The 17,293-nt window shown below is 43.2% G+C and overlaps 1 protein-coding gene across 3 annotated transcripts in view; it reads right to left on the bottom strand.

The window, feature by feature from the left end:
* Nucleotides 1-17,293, bottom strand: part of CREB5 (cAMP responsive element binding protein 5) — a 477,814-nt gene that overhangs the window by 107,429 nt on the left and 353,092 nt on the right. For all 3 annotated transcript variants that reach the window (XM_074272189.1, XM_074272188.1, XM_074272191.1), the window contains 2 exons: nt 10,846-10,972; nt 8,663-8,773 (listed from right to left, as the gene is read on the bottom strand). In XM_074272189.1, coding sequence (XP_074128290.1) covers nt 8,663-8,773; nt 10,846-10,972 — 238 coding nt within the window. The remainder of the gene's footprint in view (nt 1-8,662; nt 8,774-10,845; nt 10,973-17,293) is intronic.

Genomic DNA, 17,293 nt, shown 5'->3' with positions numbered 1-17,293 from the left:
CCGAGCCCACCAGCGCTGAGCGTCTCACCCGGCGAAGCCAGGCCCCGTGACTCCGCTCTGGCAAAAAAGACAACCAGCCGGAGAAACTCCAAGAAAAGGATTGAAATTGATCGGAGCAAAGCAGAAGGCCCCAAACAAGCCGCGCTCCGGATTCCTCTCCCATCCCCCCCACAGAGACCGCGCGCCCACGGACTGGGGGCTGGGGGGGGGGGCGGAGCTCTGCTCCGGCCGCCTGCCCCACGCCGCTCCCTCGGACGCCGCCGACCTCCGGCTTCTTCGGAGCGTTAAACAAACGTGAAAATGAGACCCGCGATGTGTGTGCTCGGCGTCCGCACGGAGGGAGCGAGCTGGGGCTGTTGTGGGCATTGCCATGGTTACAAAATCGGGGGTGGAGAGAGAGGGGTGGAGAGAGAGGGGGGGAGGGAGAGGAGAGAAAGGGGGGAGGGAGAGAGAGAGGAGAGAAAGGGGGGGGGAGGGAGGGAGAGAAAGAGGGAGAAGGAGAGAGAGACAGAGACAGAGTGTGTAGGTCGGAGTGTGTGCATGAGAGGTGGAGGTGGACAGAGTGTAGGGAAGGCAGAGAAAGGCAGGAGGAAAACCCATTTCAGTCCCAGCAGGCCCGAGGCACTGGTGAGCAGTGTGCACACGTTTTATTCCCTTACAAACATAACCCAAATCCCCACTAGCCTCGGGGTCTTAGCGCCATAGGATTCCAGAGCCAAACCTGAGAGGGACCTCAGAAGTCAGCAAGTCTCCCCCAACTCATCTTTTTAAAAAATTATTAAAGCTTTTTATTTTTCACAACATGGGGGGACAACATTAGCTCTTGCTCCGATTTGCCCCTTCCCCCGCCCCTCCCCTAGATGGCAAGTAGTCCAAGTTATAACGGTAGAAGCATATGTTAAATCCAATCTATGCAGACATATTTATCAGTTATCTTACTGCACAGGAAAAATCAAACCAGAAAAAAAGAGAAAATAAAATGCAAGCAAACAACAAAAAGCGTGCCCATAATCTAGAAGAGAAACCTGGGGCCCAGGGTAGACGCTTGAGTTTGGGGGTCCCCAGCTGCCCTTGGCTAAAGTAATGAAGTGTCTGCAGGGTGGAGACCCCCGGGCTTCTAGCCCAGGAGGGGATAAGAGAAGGTTCAAGCTTCCCCAGCGATCACCCCTGGGGGTCAGAGAAGATGGGGAATTTCTGTGCCGCTGACTCATTTTGGTCATGTCCAACTTGTGACCGCATGGGGGGCTTTCTTGGCAGAGATACCATTTCCTTCTCCAACTCATTATACGGGGAGGAAACTGAGGCAGACAGGGTGAAGTGACTTGCCCAGGGTCACACTGAGATCACTGGGTCCTATCTCCCACACCCAGTGCTCTATCCGCTATTCCACCCAGCTGTCCTGACACAGGAGACCAGTGTTCAAAATGGGGGGGGGGCAGGGAAATGAGTCTGTGGACATGGAGGAGATTTCTGAAGTTTCTTTCAGGTCAAAATTCTATGAATTTACCTGCCCCTTCATTACAAATTCATTCTCATCCATTCACTCAATTTCTGCTTTGTATATGGCATGGATAGCCAAAATATAAATATATGTAAATATAAATAGATATAAAACAACACAGCTCATACAAAACCAGAACTAGGCATTCTGGCGCCCGAGGGAAAGTCCAGGAAAGGAGGAGGGCTCAATCAGCCCGATCCCCAGGAGAGTATAAGCCCAGCTCCTGCCTTTAAGCCAATTGCCCAGGTCCGGAACCTTTTAGCCCTTAGGAAGAGGTGGCAGGCGGGGCTGGGAAACACTGAAGTGGGGGGCCATTATGTGCTTCAGATTGAGGAGAGGTCTGCCCTGGAGAAGGAGCGCGCTCCTCAGATATCATCACCCTGAGAAAAAGCCACAGTTGCCTCACCCTAGTTCTGACTCTGGCCCCATATTCTGCTTCAGGAAAAATTCCCTCGGTATTTACAAGTCCCTGATCTTAGAGATGAGTAATACTCTAACTTCCACTTTCTCCAAAACACAAAACCCAAGTGATTTCTTTTCTCCAAGAGCCACGTCCTCTCCCTGGGAGGCCTTCCCAAAGCCCCCAGTCACTAAGCCCTCCTTTCTTTAGGAACTGATCATATAGCTGGCGGCTAGTCTAGGGCCTCCCGTCCTGCACCACGTCTGACTGGGCTGCTTTATTAGTGGTTGGCACTTCCTTTACCTATAGGTGGTGGCGTGGGTAGATCGTAGGCCCCAGAAGCAAGAGGATCTGAGTTCAAATCTTGTCTCAGCCTGGCTAAGTCACCCAATTGCTCCATTTCCTCACTATCAAATGAGGTGGAGAAGGAAATAAACAGTGACTCCAGGGCCTTTGCCAAGAAACCCTCAAAAGGATCCCCAAGAGTCTGATGCGACTGGAACCCGACTGACTGGACCTGGGTTCAAATCCTAGCCCTATCGCTCGCAGCCTGCTGATGCTGGACAAACGACCTACTTCTCAGGACAGCTGATGGTTTCACTGGGGTCAGACTCAGGGACCTCTGAGGTCCCTTCCAGCTCTAGGATACCAGTTTTTTTAAACTGCAAATCAGGCTCTAATTCATCGATTTGGGGGACACACAAGGCTTGTGGATTTTGTAACAGGACACCAGCAGCCGGGGACAAAGCAGCTTCAGAGGCAGGATATCTGAGAAGTGCTTTTTATCAAAGGCAGCACCTTTAAGTGTGGCCCAAGAGACAGGATGATTTCCTGCTGTTTCCAGGGCTAAAGGGAAGCCCATCTAGTGCAGGGCGGGCAACGCCCCCAAAGCCTTTTCTCTGACTCTGGCGTTCTGAGGAAGGGCATTCTGGGGGTGCTCGTTACAATAGCCCATGTGTGACCCTTGCAAAAGGCCCTGGAAATAATGAAACAAAAACTGGGTTGGAATCTGGAATCCATTCCTGGCTGCCACAGGAAGAGAATTAAGCATAGAAAACAAAGACGATGGCGAAAAGAAACCTGGGCCCCATCTCACAGATACTGAAATCATTTTTTCCCTTTCTTCTTTTCACCCACAATACTTTCGTTTGTCATAAAAATCTTTTATCTGCGCCCTCAATGCTCCTTGGAAATCTCCCAGGTTGGCAGGAAACAACTACTGGGTGCTCCCCTGACTATCAGGAGGAGAATGGAGAAGTCAATTGATTGTCTCAAAATCACTGGAGGAATAGTAGGTTGTGCACAGACCAGGGAAAGAGATCTAAAAGCCCAGGTGTTCTGCTGACAGGTAAGCTCTCAAGGACAGGCCCGGTCCCTGCGTTGTCTATTTCCAATGCCAATGGTTTGTTTCACCCAATAAAATGAAATCAGAGATTTCCCATCTGGAAAGTGTGTGGGACCTAGAAAGAGCTTCATAAATACTCAATGGTTCATTCACCTAGAGGAGGGGTTCCGAATCCCTTTTTTGTATCATGTTTTTAAACAATTAAGGGCACTAATAAATGTCTAAATTAAAATTAGAGTACGGATCCTCCGCCATTTTGCTGTCATGGACAACAGTTGTCTAGTGAAATCCATAGGCTCCTTCACAGAATAATAAAAATTTTAAAAATGGATTATCAAAGAAACCAGTTATCTATCTGTCTACCTATCTATATCTATATCTACTGTAGTCATCCTTGCATACAAATGGGTTTTCTATTTGAGTTTGACATGATGGGTCCAGTGTACTGGGTGGAGAAAGCCCTGAACGAGAAGATAGAAGCCGCTCCTGAGTTCCACCATTGGAGATCACCTTGATAGATAAGAGGTGGCTGATAATCCCCCTTGTGGTTTTCCATACCCACTGGCAGTGGCAGAGGGCAAGCTAGCTTGACATTTTCCCAAATCTTTGGTTATTGTGTATCCCATTAGTAAAATGTATTATGTAAAAGACTCATGGGAGTTGTGGAGGGGAGGGCGATGAATAAAAGAGGTTGTTTATCACATGGACTGAAAGAGTGTCAGAGAAGGACATGGCTGGGAATCAAGTACAGTGCGGTTGCCTCGAGCTACTGTTTGGCCATTACTGCCAATCCCATGTTCCTGATGTTCCATCTCATTAGTTGTCACCGTCTCAGACCCCCAACTGCTCAGGAGACAAGGGACTGGGAAACCCCCTTTAGGCTTAAGTTTCCATCACTCTTGTACCCTTGAAAGGTCACCAAAAGAACCAGATTATCAAGAAGTGACTAAGAATGATGTCACATAAAGGAATTGATGTCAAGTAAACCTGAAAGTCAGATAATGGCAGCTAAGGTCATTATTATTTAATAACAGTCATAGGACCAGAAGTGATTCTCTTGACACAGACTCATGACCTGAGGTGGACAGCACAGCAGGGTTAACTCCCACCGCTAGGACATTCAGTAGCTTGTACTCTTGGTTCACAACAATCCTGGACTTAACCTGGGGAGTACCCTAGAACACTGGACGACAACTTGCATTGTAAGTGTTGTTTTAGCAAATGAGTCGGTGACAGGACTAAGAAGACCATGAAAATGTGCCTTCCCTGTAGACTGAAGGAAGCTAAACTGGCTCCACCCATGTCTTTTATAGTTAGCAAAGCCACGTCTTGTCACTTTGCAGAAAACAGATCCCAAGAGATCTTAGTCATTTGCCCCAGTTTCTTGGTATGTTATGGGTGAATAACAGGGAGGACACCAAGATTTTCTCTCCTTTTTCTAAGTGCCAAAATGAAAACAATGATGAGTCTTAGGTGCCTAATGCCTCAGTCACTTGACCAAGTTGCAAAAATTACTTTTTATGACCATTTGCTGATGGAAACAAGAATATCCATGTTGATAGTTATGGCTTTCTTATCTGAGTGGAGGAAAAAAAGTGAAAATAAGAACTTGGAATTTTCTTTCCTTTTTAGCATTTTCTACAAAATTTGAGCCTTCCTCTTCTTCCCTCTCTCCCTCTCTTTCTTCTTCTTCTCTTCCTCCTCCTCCTCCTTATTCTTCTTCTTATTATAGCTTTTTATTGTCAAAACATATGCACAGGTAATCTTTCCACATTGGCCCTTGCAAAAACTTTTGTTCTAACTTTTTTCCTCCTTTCCCCTACCCTCTCCCCTAGATGGCAGGCAGTCCCATACATGTTAAACATGTTAATGTTAAATATGATATATGTATACATATTTATACAGTTATCTTGTTGCACAAGAAAAATTGGATTTAGAAAGAAGGTAAAAAATAACCTGAGAAGAAAAACAAAAATGCAAACAAACAATAATAGAAAGAGGGTAAATGCTATATTGTGGTCCACACTCATTGCCCAGTGTTCTTTCACTGGGTATAGTGGTTTCTGTTCATTACTAATCAGTTGGAACTGATTTGGATCCTTTCTCCCTCTATTTCATGGAAAAGCACTTAACTTGAAGTTAAATGTTAGACATGAATTCATTTATGTATTGGGGTCTCTATTATATACCATCAGTATACAGTAATACTTTTTTCTCATACATTTAAAGGATCTGCAAGTGTGATTTGGGGGAGTTCTTTTCTTCTCTAATGAGAACAAAGTTAGGGTTTGAGTAAGAAAATTTCAGAGAAAAAGTAAGAACCAAACCAGAGAGTAGATGGGCAAAAGCATTTAGTTGTTATGTTATTATTTAGGAAGTCTAAAGTCATCTAAAGGTTATCTGCAGCCAATGATCATTTACTAAGAGCCCACAAATGCACAATCCTGACTGTGATCAGAATATAAAAATTAAAATAACACATTGCCAGCCCTTAGAGAACTTGCGTTCTGTGCACAGGGGCAACAAGTCCACAAGAAAGGAAACGGGATGTATCTAGGAAGTAAAGAAGATGAATCAGGGTGGAGAGAGCATTCTAGGCTTCAAGGACAGCCATTTGGTTAGATGGTAACGTGTGTGAAGGAGAAAGGTGAATAAATCAGCTTGGGAAGCTCAGGTAGTGCCTGCCTGTGAAAAGTTTCATAGGCCAAAAATAGAAGTTTGCAATTCGTTATATGGGCAAAGAAACGACCCGATCAGACCCAGGCTTTAGGAAAATCAAGTTGGCAGCTGTTCAGAAGTTAAAGTGAGAAGGGAGCAGTTGGATCTTTCTAAAGGGCAGCCATTTCCCCAACAGTGCCCTCAAACCCAATGAGGAGAGCCAGAAAATGTTCAATCTGCAGAATTGTATCTAATACCAATGACCCATGAATGAATAACTTAATTTTATTTTTTTCTTGAGTATCCTCACTGTTCCATTTCCCCCTTATATATGAGAGAGGAGAGAGAGAGGAGAGAGAGAAGAGAGAGGGAAGAGAGAGAGAGGAGAGAGAGAGAGGAGAGAGAGGGAGAGATTGAGAAATTGAGAGAGGGCAAACTGTTACTGTTAGTTTGGTCTCCAAAATAGATGCCAACTTGAATTTGACTCTGCCAACAAGTATTTGGTTTGGCTCTGCATGACTTAGGCTGAACAAACATTTGCCTATTTCAGAAAGATTTACCCAGCTCTATAGCGGGCACCGGTGCCATCTGGCATGTCACCATGACTGTGTGGCACAGTCAGGAGAGACCTCTTGACCACAAATTTTTATTTGCCCAAGGTCGCCAGCATTCTGGGCTTTGTCACCATGTTGGGTCGATGGGATACTCAAGAACAACTGCTTTTTCAGGCTGAAAGCTCACAGATCTGGGATTCCCCACTTGATCCTGAATTGCTGCCATCTTTGTTTTTCTACTGACTGAATGAGCCTCCTGGAGAGTCCTTGTGGGTAAGATGGGGTGAGTAAGTATGCAGCCTGACCAGTAAAAGCTTCGTGGTCGCACAGCGAGTCAGTCATGAGCCCTAGCCAAGCTCGCCCTTCTCTTCCTAATGTAATGATCAGAAAATGGCAAAAGCATCTTTATCGATGGAAGCAGTCAGGTGGTTTGGGGGATTGAGTTCTGTGACCGGAGTCAGGAATATCTAAGTTTAAATTCAGCCTCAGACAGTTATTATCTATGTGACTCTGGGCAAGTCCCAACCTCCGTTTGCCTTAATCCACTGGAGAAGAAAAGGGCAAACCACAAGAAAACCCCATGGACAGTATTGGCATACCATCTTGCACAGGGTCTAGGGCATTGGACGTATCTGAACAAAGCAGAAAGTTATCACCCGATGGACTACATGGTCTGAGCAGGTGAAACCACCTGTGATATGTCTTAATCCTATCAATCTGAGGGAGTTTTGGGATCCCAAGACTTGCTCAGGATTACATGGCAGACATGGATCAGAAGCAAGCCTGAGATGTAGATCTTCAGAGGACCATCGATCGATTTAGAGCTGAGATGGATCTAGGAGGTGATCATGTCCAACCCAGTCATGTCATAGGTGAGGAAACTCAGAAAGCTAAGCGATGCCCAAGGTCACACAGCCAGAACGTGTCAAAGGCCGGCCTTAAATTCAGCTCTTCGTGAGCCCATCCCCTTTGCCATCTGAGATACCTCTCAGACAATTTTTAAGAACCCAAATAATAGGGCCGGTGCCAGTCTACACTGGCAGAGAGTTTCCTTATCAGCATTTCCTAGTGCTAATGAAATCACAGTCCAAGTCGGAAAAAATGACTATTAATGCCCAATGGCATGGTTGTATATGACTAACCATTCAATCAATGCCCACTGGACTTTAAAGCACCTAAGACCCAAGGCCTTCTCAGTAACCGCACAGCTCTGATTGATACACACGTTTCTTTCCCCAGTTCTGTCAATACCCGCTTTGGAGGCTACATCCTGATGCTAAAGGGGCCTCTGTTCTCCAAAACCAAGCCAATCTGGAGGCTCCTCCAACCGGGAGAGGACTGAGACTCGGTGAAGGACTGTGGGCCTACAGACTGAGAACCATTGAGCTAAACCTGCCCAAGGAGCTCACCCCCTGCAAGCAGCAATTCTTCAGGCTCGGGGGTTCCTGAAAACCATATCCTGAGCTCCAGAAGGATCGCAACCTGCTTTGGAGGAACGAGTAACTACAGAATTCCATGAAAGCTGATTACTGACTAAAACATTATTTATTTTAGAGGATGATAGGCAAATTTCTTTTAACTTTATTATTATTAATTATCATTATTATCATTATTATTATTATTATTATTATTATTATTATTTTAAGAAATGGAGGAGGTTGGTGGGAAATCCAGCTCTAGTTTTTTAAAAGTCAACGTCAAATAAACAGACTTACCTTGAGATGCTTTTGCACGAGCTCAGATTTAATAAAATACATTTGGGTGATAATGAGTACACAGGTTTTTCACATCTAGTACTTACTTGGGTAGAAATATCAGGAAAACACATTTAGAAATGAACTGACAAAAGGGAGAAAATCTAACGTCCTTTTTGTAATCGCTAAACCGATCCACACGTCCATTTTCCACCAGAGCAAATTAACGCCAGACACAAATCTAGGGCGTCCCATTAAAGCTTTCTTGGAAATGCTGCACTTTCCAAACACCCCTTTCACCCTCTCCGTCTCCCCATCCTGGGGACAATTCCCCTGTAAGTTACAGTAACAAACACTCTCAAATGTGAGCCAATCTGTTCATGGGCCTGGAACAGAGAGACCTATTCATGGGAAACAGAGGAGCAGGTCACTGCACTGACCCACACTCTGGGCTGGCGGGCAACACACCCAAGCAAGGGAAACAACACAAGGAGAGGGCCAGTTACTCACCATCTTGGCCTCCGAATGCATTGGCTGCACCTGGGGAGACGCGCAGGGGTTGTTGAGGTTGGGGGCTTGCATCCCCATGAGGTTGGAGTTCACGGACATCTGCCTCTCCATCTACCGGAGGGGAAAGGGACAGAATTAAAAAATGGATTCTAAGACCAGTCCTGCAAGGCGGACCCGGAGCTGCCGGGAAGCTCTGAGTGGACAAGTAATCAGCGAGGAGACTTGTGTACGACACACAGCGGCCACTCAAGGCCCAGCTTCAGACTGTTCTATGCTATACACAATAGCAAGTCATCTGCTATGGCCCTTTCTGCAGGTGACTAAGGCCATGCTTTCAAGAGATCAAATAGCTTATTTCTCTATAGCCCCTGAAGGCTTGCGAAAAGGTATCATAATTTCTACGATGGAGGGATGGAGGAGCGGTATGACTTGGCTAGAGTCATTCAACCCATCTTTCCTTACTTAGAGGAGCTAGATGTCATAGTAGGTAGAATGTTGGACCCAGAGCCAGGAAGACTCTATTTTTTTAGATGCGGCAATCAGGGTTAAGTGACTTGTCCAGGGTCATACAGCCAGGAAGTGTTAAGTGTCTGAGGCCAGATTTGAACTCAGGTCCTCTTGACTTCAGAGCTGAGGCTCTATCTACTATACTACCCAGCTGCCCCACCAGGATGACTCTTGTCTCAGACATTTTGTTGTTTAATTGTTTTTTGACTGGGTCTGATTTTTCAGGAAGATCCTTTAGCATTTTCTTGGCAAAGATATTAGAGCAGTTAGCTGTTTCCTTTTCCAGTTCATTTTACAGATGAGGAAATTGAGGCAAACAGGATTACATGGCTTGTCCAGGATTACTCAGCTAAGTGTCTGAGGCCAGATTCAAACTCAGAAAGATGAGTTTTCAGATATTATAATGCCTTATTAGAGGATACACTGCTTACCTTGTCTCAGCCACAGTTTCCTTAGCTATTAAATGGAAATAATAGAGACATCTACTTCTTCCGACTTACCTGGCATTTTCTTTGGCTGTTCTCCACAAGTGGAAAACCAGAGACCAGAGATGGAGTGTCTCGGTCTTAGAATGGCCAGTAGGACAAAGTCAAAGAATCAAAGAGTAAGTGTCATGTAGTAAGGTACGAGAAGATAGGAGAGGCAGAAGGGGAAGGGAGTAGGTTATGAGGCCTTTTGCTGCGAGAGGTGGAGCAGAGTTTGGTCTCTAAACATTTCTGACTGCGTATATCTGTGGTAATTTGTTTTTTCTCTTGGGAGGTGTGCTGTGGGGGAAGAGGCAGGAAATTTCTCACTGGGACTACTCCCACTATGGGTGCCCCACTGTTGGATTTGCATTATACCTGTCCTGAAGAGCTTATGTCTACCTTCTAAGAAGGACTGGGAAATTCTAGGAGGGATGGTGGAGTAGGGAAACTAGTGGGCTATAACCAATGAAGGGGAGATGTGGTTATGTTGGAAAATAGTGCTATGATTGGGTATTATGGGAAAGCTGGGATATGACCCAACTTTGCATCATCATTTTAACCCATTTTATGTAATTAATTCATTTTGACAAAGAGAAGATTTAAGGCACAGGAAAACAGGGTATTCCAAGCAATAGGGATTCTATAATGAAGTGAGGATGGAGGAGGCACACTGAGCAGACAGCCCAGTGCTTTACACCCCAAAAAACACTTCTTATTTTCTGATTATTTTGGAGAAGTATTTTGGTATTATAGAAAGAGTGATGGAATTAAAGTAAGAAAGGATTGAGTTCAAATTTCACCATCTGAACTTTATTAGTTGTGTCAAGTCATTTCCCTCTAACCTAACCTCTCAGACTTAGCTACTAAGTTATGGAGTTGTGATGGCTGAAGTAGAGGGAGCTCTCAACACAGATCCCTAATAAAGGGGATACATTCTTAGCTTTGGGGGGGGAGATCGAGAACCCCTTGGACAGTCAGTGTGGTGAAGCCAGGGGACCCCTTCTCAGAATCATGTATTTATATGCAAGAAATAACATACACTGAATTACAAAGGAAACTAATAATAAATAAATAAAATCATCAATATGCCCCCCCTCAAAATCCCTGAGTTCATGGACCTCCAGAATAAATAAGGGAAACCTGTGAAAACAATAGGACAGGCATCTATTAGAATATTAGGAGAACCAGCCATGAAATCAAAAGTCTTACCGGCATCAGGACTGCTGAAGAGCCGGGCATGGTGGGATTGGGCAGGGTCCCAGGCATAGAGGCTGGCATGGGCTGTCTCTGTCTGTTGTGAAGGTGCAGTAGTGACGATAGAGAGCCTGGGACAGGCCTAGGAAGGAAGGAAGGAGAAGTTAATATCATTGTCTGTCCTGATGATCCCAGTACTGAGAATCCCTTGTGCAAGAGAGATAGTATTCTATAATATAGTATTCGTGTCAATGAGGATCTGGGAGAAATAATAATCACATTTTCCATTAATCAATTTATTAAGCACCTACTTTGTACCAGGCTAAACAATGGGGAGAGACTAAAGACTATCCCTGTCCTCAAGGAGCTCATGCAAACAAATCCGTGCAAAACAAGTCATATACAGAATAAATGTTCATTAGAATTGCTTATAGACTGCCGCTTTAAGGTTTCAAAAATGCTTAATAGGCTTTATCTCATTTGATTCCACTTGGGGAATGGCTATTGTAGTATATGATTGTAATGGAGTGCTGTTGTGATGCAAGAAGAAAAACCTGGGAAGACTGAGGTGAACTGATGCAAAGTGAAGTGAACAGAACCAGAACATTGTATACAGTAACGGCAACATTGTATAAGAAGCAACAGTGTGACAGCTCTTCTCAGCAATTTCATGAGCTAAGACAATCCCAAAGGACTTGTGTTGAAACTATCTGCCTCCAGAAAAAAAAAAAATTGATGAACTCTTGAGTGCAAAATGAAGCTCTTTTTTAACTCTTTCTTTGTGTGTATATGTACTTTTTGGTGTAACATGGCAAATATAAAATATTCATATGTATTCTTTCTTTACTTCTTAAGGGCCAGGGGAGAGGTAGAAGGAAGAGAGAGAATTTAAAACTTGAAACATTTTTCAAATGAATGTTAATTTTTTATATATAATTTTAAAATATTTAGCTAAATAAAAATGTATTTACATGTTAGGGGAAAAACATCTCCAATTACCACATGTAGGCATGAAGACACTTAAGATCATAGGAACCTAAATTTAACACCTAAAGGAAAAGTCAAAGTTCATCTAGTTCAACTCTTATTTTATAGATGAGAAAACTGAAGCCTAAGGAGAGACTTAGATCAGAGGTGGGATTTGAATCCAGATCTTGAGACTCTAAATACCACAACCTTTTACTGTATTATGGGGCCTCCAACTTTACCTTTCTCCTCTATCCTTTCCTCACCTGTAAAACAAGGCAGGGTGGATGACATTACCCTTACTGGCCCTCCTACTTTCCTTCTAGGGATGTAGGCTGAAACATGGTTACATGGGCACTCCCCTGGATCAGGGTTTTTTCCTAGTCTAAAAACAATTCATGTCATTCTCTCCATTTCAGGCACCTTTCCTGAAAGCCTGATCTTATTGTGGACCGCCCCATGTCCTCACTCCCTGCAGAACAAATTTCCTCTAAAAATCTGCTGGAGCTTCTTGCCTGGGATGAGAAAACAAACAGAAAGTCTCCCATCCCAGCTCTCCCCAAACAAAGGACCAAGGGCAGCTCCACCCTCTGTCACCCAGACTTACTGGGAGAGTCAAGATTCCAGGCCCGCAAGTAGAAATCAGCCATTTCATAATAATTCAAGGTGTTAGGCTGCTTGACAGGAACGTTCTGATTTTTGGCTTGACCTACAGGGCTTGTGCAAGCCATTCTCTGGGGAGCCCCTGAGTCTGAGCTTTGCCGTAGCACAGGAAAAAAAATCCACTACATACCCTTATATGGATTTATTGAGTCAGGGAACATGAAAGTGAGGGAAAAGGGAATTGTTTGTGTTTATTAAAAATGGCAAATAAGCTAACTCCCTTTTTTGGCCCATCCCCTAAGTGCATCACAGCTCTGAAGATCTATAAAAAGGCGTAAAAACCGAAAACATCTCATGACATCCCAGATAGCTCTTCTGTGATAATTTTATTCTGACTTTTACTTTAGAAAATATAATGTTTGACTTACAGCCGGCTCCACAACACTATCTCCAACTCCAGGCTCTTTGCTAGTTGCTCCCTCCATCCCCAGAGCACTTCCCCTTCCTCACTTCTGAATCTTGCCTTTCCCAGCTTTTGCCAAGTCCCAGATAAAATCCCCTCTTCTACAAAAATCTTTTTTCTGATCCCCCTTAATGTTAGTGCTTTTCCTCTGGTGATTATTTCCCAAGTATCCTCAATATATTTTCTCTGTATATTCTTGTATGTGTGTTGCCTTCTGCATTAGATTGTAAGCCCCTCGAGAGCAGAAACAAAATATGGACAGTACCAAGATTAAGTATTAGGAGAATCATGTGTGAAGTCTGGTTGCATTATAATGGGCCTTTAAAAAAAATACAAAGATTAGAAATTGCTAGGATTAAAGCTTGATTATTTGTCTAGTAGGATGGCCAAATCCTCCTTGAGACTTGTTTTTGTTTTTGCATCCTCGATCCAATTTCTGGCACATAGTAGGCTGTTTATTAGATTGGGCAGAATTATTGAAAAGATGTGGGGAAGTCAGGATGAGTAACAAGATTCAATCTTTCCTTTCGTTTATACGGCTTGACACTCTAACAGAAACTACTTTTTCCACTTTTTTTTTTTGCCAGAAATGATCAAAATACTCTTTAAGAAATTATTTGATCATCACAGACACATACATGTGAGACTATTAATTAGAAACGTGCATCAGTCCAAGGAGTTATATGCCTATGATTTCCTCTACTTCTCTAATTACTTATACACAAATACTTAAAGTAATAAATATGTATGTCTATACCCCCCAAAACATGAAAAACACATAGGAGAGTCAATATGGTGTAACAATATGGTGCTGGCTTTGGAGGCAGGAAGAACTAACCAGGTTCAAATCCCTTATAATCCACATAATTGCTCTATGACCACAGGGGAAAGTTCATCTTTCTGACTCAAAAAGCTAAAGATGAGTTGATATCTGCATTCGTGAAAGAAAGTCCTTGAAAGAAGGAGTCACCTAATCCAACCCCTTCCTTTTTAACAGAGGAAAATTAAACCCAGGGAGCTGGTGACTTATCCAAGAGCAAACAGGTGGTTCCTAAGCCCCCAAAGAGATCTGAACTCACATCTTCTGATTCAGAATCAAGTATTCTTTTCTCCAGCACAAATGACTCTTTAATCATTCCAAACACCTTTTAAGATATTTCAAGTGTCTCAGTGTTTGACCTAGAGCTAGAAGAGACTTCATTAACTCCAGCCCCTTAATTCTGCAGATTGGGAAACTGAGGCCAAGAAATATGAAGCACCTTAGGTCACATGGGTAGTAAAGCTGAGATGGAAATTTAGGCTCTCTGACTTCAGTCTGATGTTGTTTGCCCCAGACCAAGTTAAGACAATTTTATGAACATCGATTGTCACCGTACAGAACAATAAAAGTCACCACAGGGGATTATGAGGAGCAGGACTCCTTGTTTCTTTGGATTTTGATAAGCCCCATACTTTGGTACCACAGAGGATTGAATTTCAGCCCCAGATGTGGCCCGTGCTTTTAAAAATGTAAGCAGAATATTTAAGCTATCGCTTTCCACTGCAAAATTAATTTTAGAACTTATGAAATATCAAAGCAGCTTCTTTACTAAGTTACAAGGAGTTTCCACACTGATAAAATTATGGGTGCCCCTCCTCCCATAAAAATTAGATTATAAGTGGAGAATTGAGGCAATTATCAGGATAAATCAGCCCATAAAACACTTTTGCCTGAAATATCCAGATAATTGAGGCAAAAGTGGTTTGGGGTCAGAATTATTGGAGTAATTGCTTTAATTCTCCACTTCCCTTTGTATATGCAGACATCACCATAATTGTTATGATAATATATTGCACTCGTATGATGGTTTAAACCTTTCAGGTCAACAGAGAATAGGGCGATGGATATTATTTCCCTCATTATTCAGGCATGGAAACTGAAACTCTAAGATTTTGAGGCTTTGTGTCCCCATAAGGTAGGGAATGACAGAGCCCAGAGCCAGCCTCAGACTTCTGCTGCCTCCACACCTGAAAATAGAGCAGGGAGAGTTTCTTGTGCTAAAGCTCAGTGAAAATCAACTTTTCGCCATATAGCCCATATGTTCACATCCTCTTTTGTGTGTGTATCAGGGGCCCCTCTGATGTTGTGGGAAAGCCCAAGGCCTCCTTCTTAGAAGAGGATTTTAAATGCATGGAATAAAATACACAGCATTACCAAGGAATCCAGTATGTCAAAATCACTATAAAAATCCTAAATAAAAAAAAGTCAATAGGTCCTAGAATAAGAATTACTGGTATATTCCCATCTTTATTTTTATGATTTTTTTTCCAGAGCAATTTAAATGTTAGGATGTCTCAGTGAAACTGAGATAAGAGATCAGGAATCCATTTCAAATGATAAGCCTCCTCCTTCCCTCCCTTTTTAAAAACTTTATAAATCATGCAGAGGAAAGGCTCTGAAAATAAGATTGTGGAACTATAGCAGTTGTGAAAACAAAGAACCAACGGTTTCTTGTTCTCTTTCTTGTTTCTCCCTCCCCCCCCCCTCTCTCTCTCTCTCTCTTCCTTCCCTTTCTTTCTCTCTTTCTTCCTCACTGCTTTCTACCTGCTTCATCTCTTTTTTCTTCTTTCCTTGCCTTTTAACTCTCTACTCCTTCCCTTTCTTCTCCCCCTCTTTTCCTTCTCTTCTCTTCTCCCATATTCCTTTCCCCTTCTCTTCCATCCCCTCTCTTTCTCTTTTCCTTTTACTCTTCTCTTTCACTCCTCTTCTCTTTCTTTCTGTCCTTCTCACCCATTTTGCTTATCTTTTTCTTCATCTTTCTCTGCTCTTTCTTCTCTCCTTTTATCTCATCTCTCTTTTCTATTTTCTTTTTCCTTCTTTCCCTCTTCTTTCACTTTCTCTCTCTTCTTTCTCTTTCATTTTGTGCTCTCCCTTTCTTTTTCCTCTGACCTCTTTGTTTCTTTCCTTCTCTTTTTCTCTTTTTTTACCTCTCCCTTTTCCATTTCTCTTTCCTTCTTTCTTTCTCTTTTCATTTTGCTCCCTTTCCCACCCCTCCCTTCATCCCTCTCTCTTGCCCTCTCTCTAGTGTGGGCTTGTCGCCATGAGCTAATAATTCCAGACTTTGAGCAAGCTGATCCTCTCTTTTTAATAACCACGTGCCTTTAGGCAAAGTCTTTCTGCTCTCGATTGTTGGGGCATGGAACAAGGTAAGGTGTGTGAGCTCAGAATGGATTCTTCAATGACTGAAGGGGCTCCCGTGGTACTGAGAGTTTTCCAAACTCACACATTATTCCTCTTTATACACTTGGATAAACACACTGCTTAGGGCTGGAATCCATGTAAGCTTTTCTTTCAATTAAAATGTCAAAGATGACAGACTATTTTCACCGTCTTCAGCAGAAGACAAGGGACAACAGCAAACCTTCTCATGTCCCTGCCCCCTCCTATGCTCCTCACCAAGGTGGGGGCGCCTGCAAAAAGTCAGACTGAATCTGCTCATGTAACCTGATGTTTGACAGAACAGACTGACTCAAATCCCCAGCTGCAGACCGAGAAGAGACCTCAGAGTTGCTCCAGCCCAGATGAGAAACTGAGGTCCAGATAAACTGACTCGCGTGATCTCACAGAGCTGCTGGGCCAATGCTTTTTGGAGAGGTTTACGGAGCAGCCTTTTGTAAAGCCCCACAGGCATGTGGTCAACATGGTAAAAAAAAATAATTAATAAAAAAAGCCAGTAAAACTAATTAAGTCAACTCGAAAGCAGGGTAAGCAATGCCAAAATCAAGAGTAAGCCATAAACATTTCAGAGATTTTGGCAATTCAGGAGACATGAGGAATCTGGCTTCACAGAAAGGGGCCAGGGGAGAAATCAATGGACTGGGCTGCCTCTGGCAAATCTCATCTGGGACTCAGTTTCCTTATCTGTCAAGTTAAGGGGTCAGAACAGACACCAATTAAAATACCATGACTCAGAATGGGCCAGATTTAGGACTAGTTGAAAGAAATGTGGACAAAAGTTGAGAAAAAGAGTAATGAACTCAATCAACACATTGGATATTTTCAATGAGATGAAGCCCATAGTCAGTCTAAATAAATCTCCTTTCTTAGAAGGAGGTAATACCAGTAAGAGAAATTTCCTAAAAAATTCCATAATCACAAATACTATTCATAGAATTTTATAAAACATTGGTAACCGTATCACTTCAACAAACATTTGTTGGAAATGATCGTCAGGTCGGATCCCTGCTCTGTGTACCCTCGGTGAATTATTCTTCGGGCTTCAGTTGACTCATCTGGAAAATTGCTTGGGTGAGATTAAATGATCTTTAATGTCTACTTCAGCTCTAAATCTTTGATCCTCCTAAGCATTCCAAGCCTTCCTTCAAGGCTCAGCTCAACTCCCACCTTCTGCAATCTGATTTTTGAACTATCTTATACACGCATGGTTTTTA

This window comes from Sminthopsis crassicaudata, chromosome 5 (genome assembly GCF_048593235.1).
Source record: "Sminthopsis crassicaudata isolate SCR6 chromosome 5, ASM4859323v1, whole genome shotgun sequence".
Lineage (NCBI taxonomy): Eukaryota > Metazoa > Chordata > Mammalia > Dasyuromorphia > Dasyuridae > Sminthopsis > Sminthopsis crassicaudata.
This window is presented reverse-complemented; position numbering and strand designations above follow the sequence as displayed.